The sequence below is a fragment of the Gregarina niphandrodes genome (assembly GCF_000223845.1).
Source record: "Gregarina niphandrodes unplaced genomic scaffold scaffold00103, whole genome shotgun sequence".
Taxonomy (NCBI): domain Eukaryota; phylum Apicomplexa; class Conoidasida; order Eugregarinorida; family Gregarinidae; genus Gregarina; species Gregarina niphandrodes.
In genome coordinates, this window is record NW_011645868.1 from 5,560 (window position 1) to 6,832 (window position 1,273).

The following is a 1,273-nucleotide window of genomic DNA, read 5'->3' on the forward strand; positions in this document are numbered from 1 at the left end:
ACTGTGTGTGGAAAGAAGGGTCATGATGAGAAGAATTGCTACAGAGTGACACGTCAAGGAAATTGGCTACGCAACACATTACGGTCACACGCACGCCACAAGGTATTAGTATGGACTTGGAGAGTTTAGCCAAGTACTTCAACGACTCATGTGATAGGGTTAAAGAGCAGAAGGCTAAGGCCGCAGCGAAGAAGAACGAACCAATGGCAGGTGCGGTCAATGTCGCGTCTGAACAAGAAAGCGGAGGTCTGTATGGACGCTTTGTTATAGCCGACACGCAGGTGACGTGTCTAGTTGATCCTGGTGCTGACAAGAACATCATCAGTTGGCAACAACTACAAACACTACCGTTGGAGTACCGATGCTTATGGCGGCCGAATGAAGATGGTGAGATGATGCTGAACTTTATACAAGGCTCATGCGAAGTGGTTGGAACCATTAATCTACCTGTGATTTCACCTTTGGGAAATGTTGAGATGGAGTTCTGCATTGTGAAGGACGCTAGGCTGAACATCCTTGGTAACCCGTGGATGCGAACGTTGAGCGCTGCTATTTGTTTCAAGAATGACGAAGTCCGAAATGAAATTGGTCAACTACCGTTGTTTACGGGCGAGATGGTTACATATGCAGATGTCTTTAGCACTACACAAAGTATTGTCGATGTCAACATTCTGTCGGACCTAAAACAGAATCTGGGTGAAACTCTCAGCGACGCCACCAAGTCACGGATAGTTGACATTCTTGAGAAATACTCCGAAGCATGGAAGAAGACAAGAGTCGCGTGCTCAAAGAACTTTGTTTACCGTATCGACACTGGTGAGGCTACTCCCATAGTTGAGCCTCATCGACATTTCGCTCCGAAGACATTAGAAGAACTGAAGCGTTTGACACGTGAGCTACTTGAGGCTGGGGCTATTCGAAGATCTACTTCGAATTGGCTTTCACAACCAGTCATAGTTGCAAAGAAAGATGGTTCGAGTCGACTATGTGTAGACTTTCGATCATTGAATGCGGTTACGAAATCAGACCCATTTAATGCTCCTGACGCTGCTGCCATAATCCGTCAACTCGGACACTCAAAATTGTTCGTAGTGATGGACCTGAAGAACTCCTTTAATCAGATGAAAATTCATCCTGATGACAGGCACAAGACAGCTTTCTGGACTCCACTAGGTCAGATGGAATGGCATGGAGTACCATTTGGACTGTTGAATGGAACGTCTGCCCTAGCACGATGGCTCTACCTAAACGTAATCGACCTTGAAGGCATCGC

At 46.3% G+C, this 1,273-nt stretch overlaps 1 protein-coding gene across 1 annotated transcript; it reads left to right on the forward strand.

The window, feature by feature from the left end:
- Positions 1-110: 110 nt before the first annotated feature.
- GNI_199450 (retroviral aspartyl protease) lies at positions 111-1,250 on the forward strand (the record flags this gene model as incomplete). The annotated part of the gene is made up of 1 exon (XM_011135434.1): positions 111-1,250. A coding segment is annotated over one exon (1,140 nt), but the record flags the coding sequence as incomplete, so codon positions are not given.
- Positions 1,251-1,273: the final 23 nt, after the last annotated feature.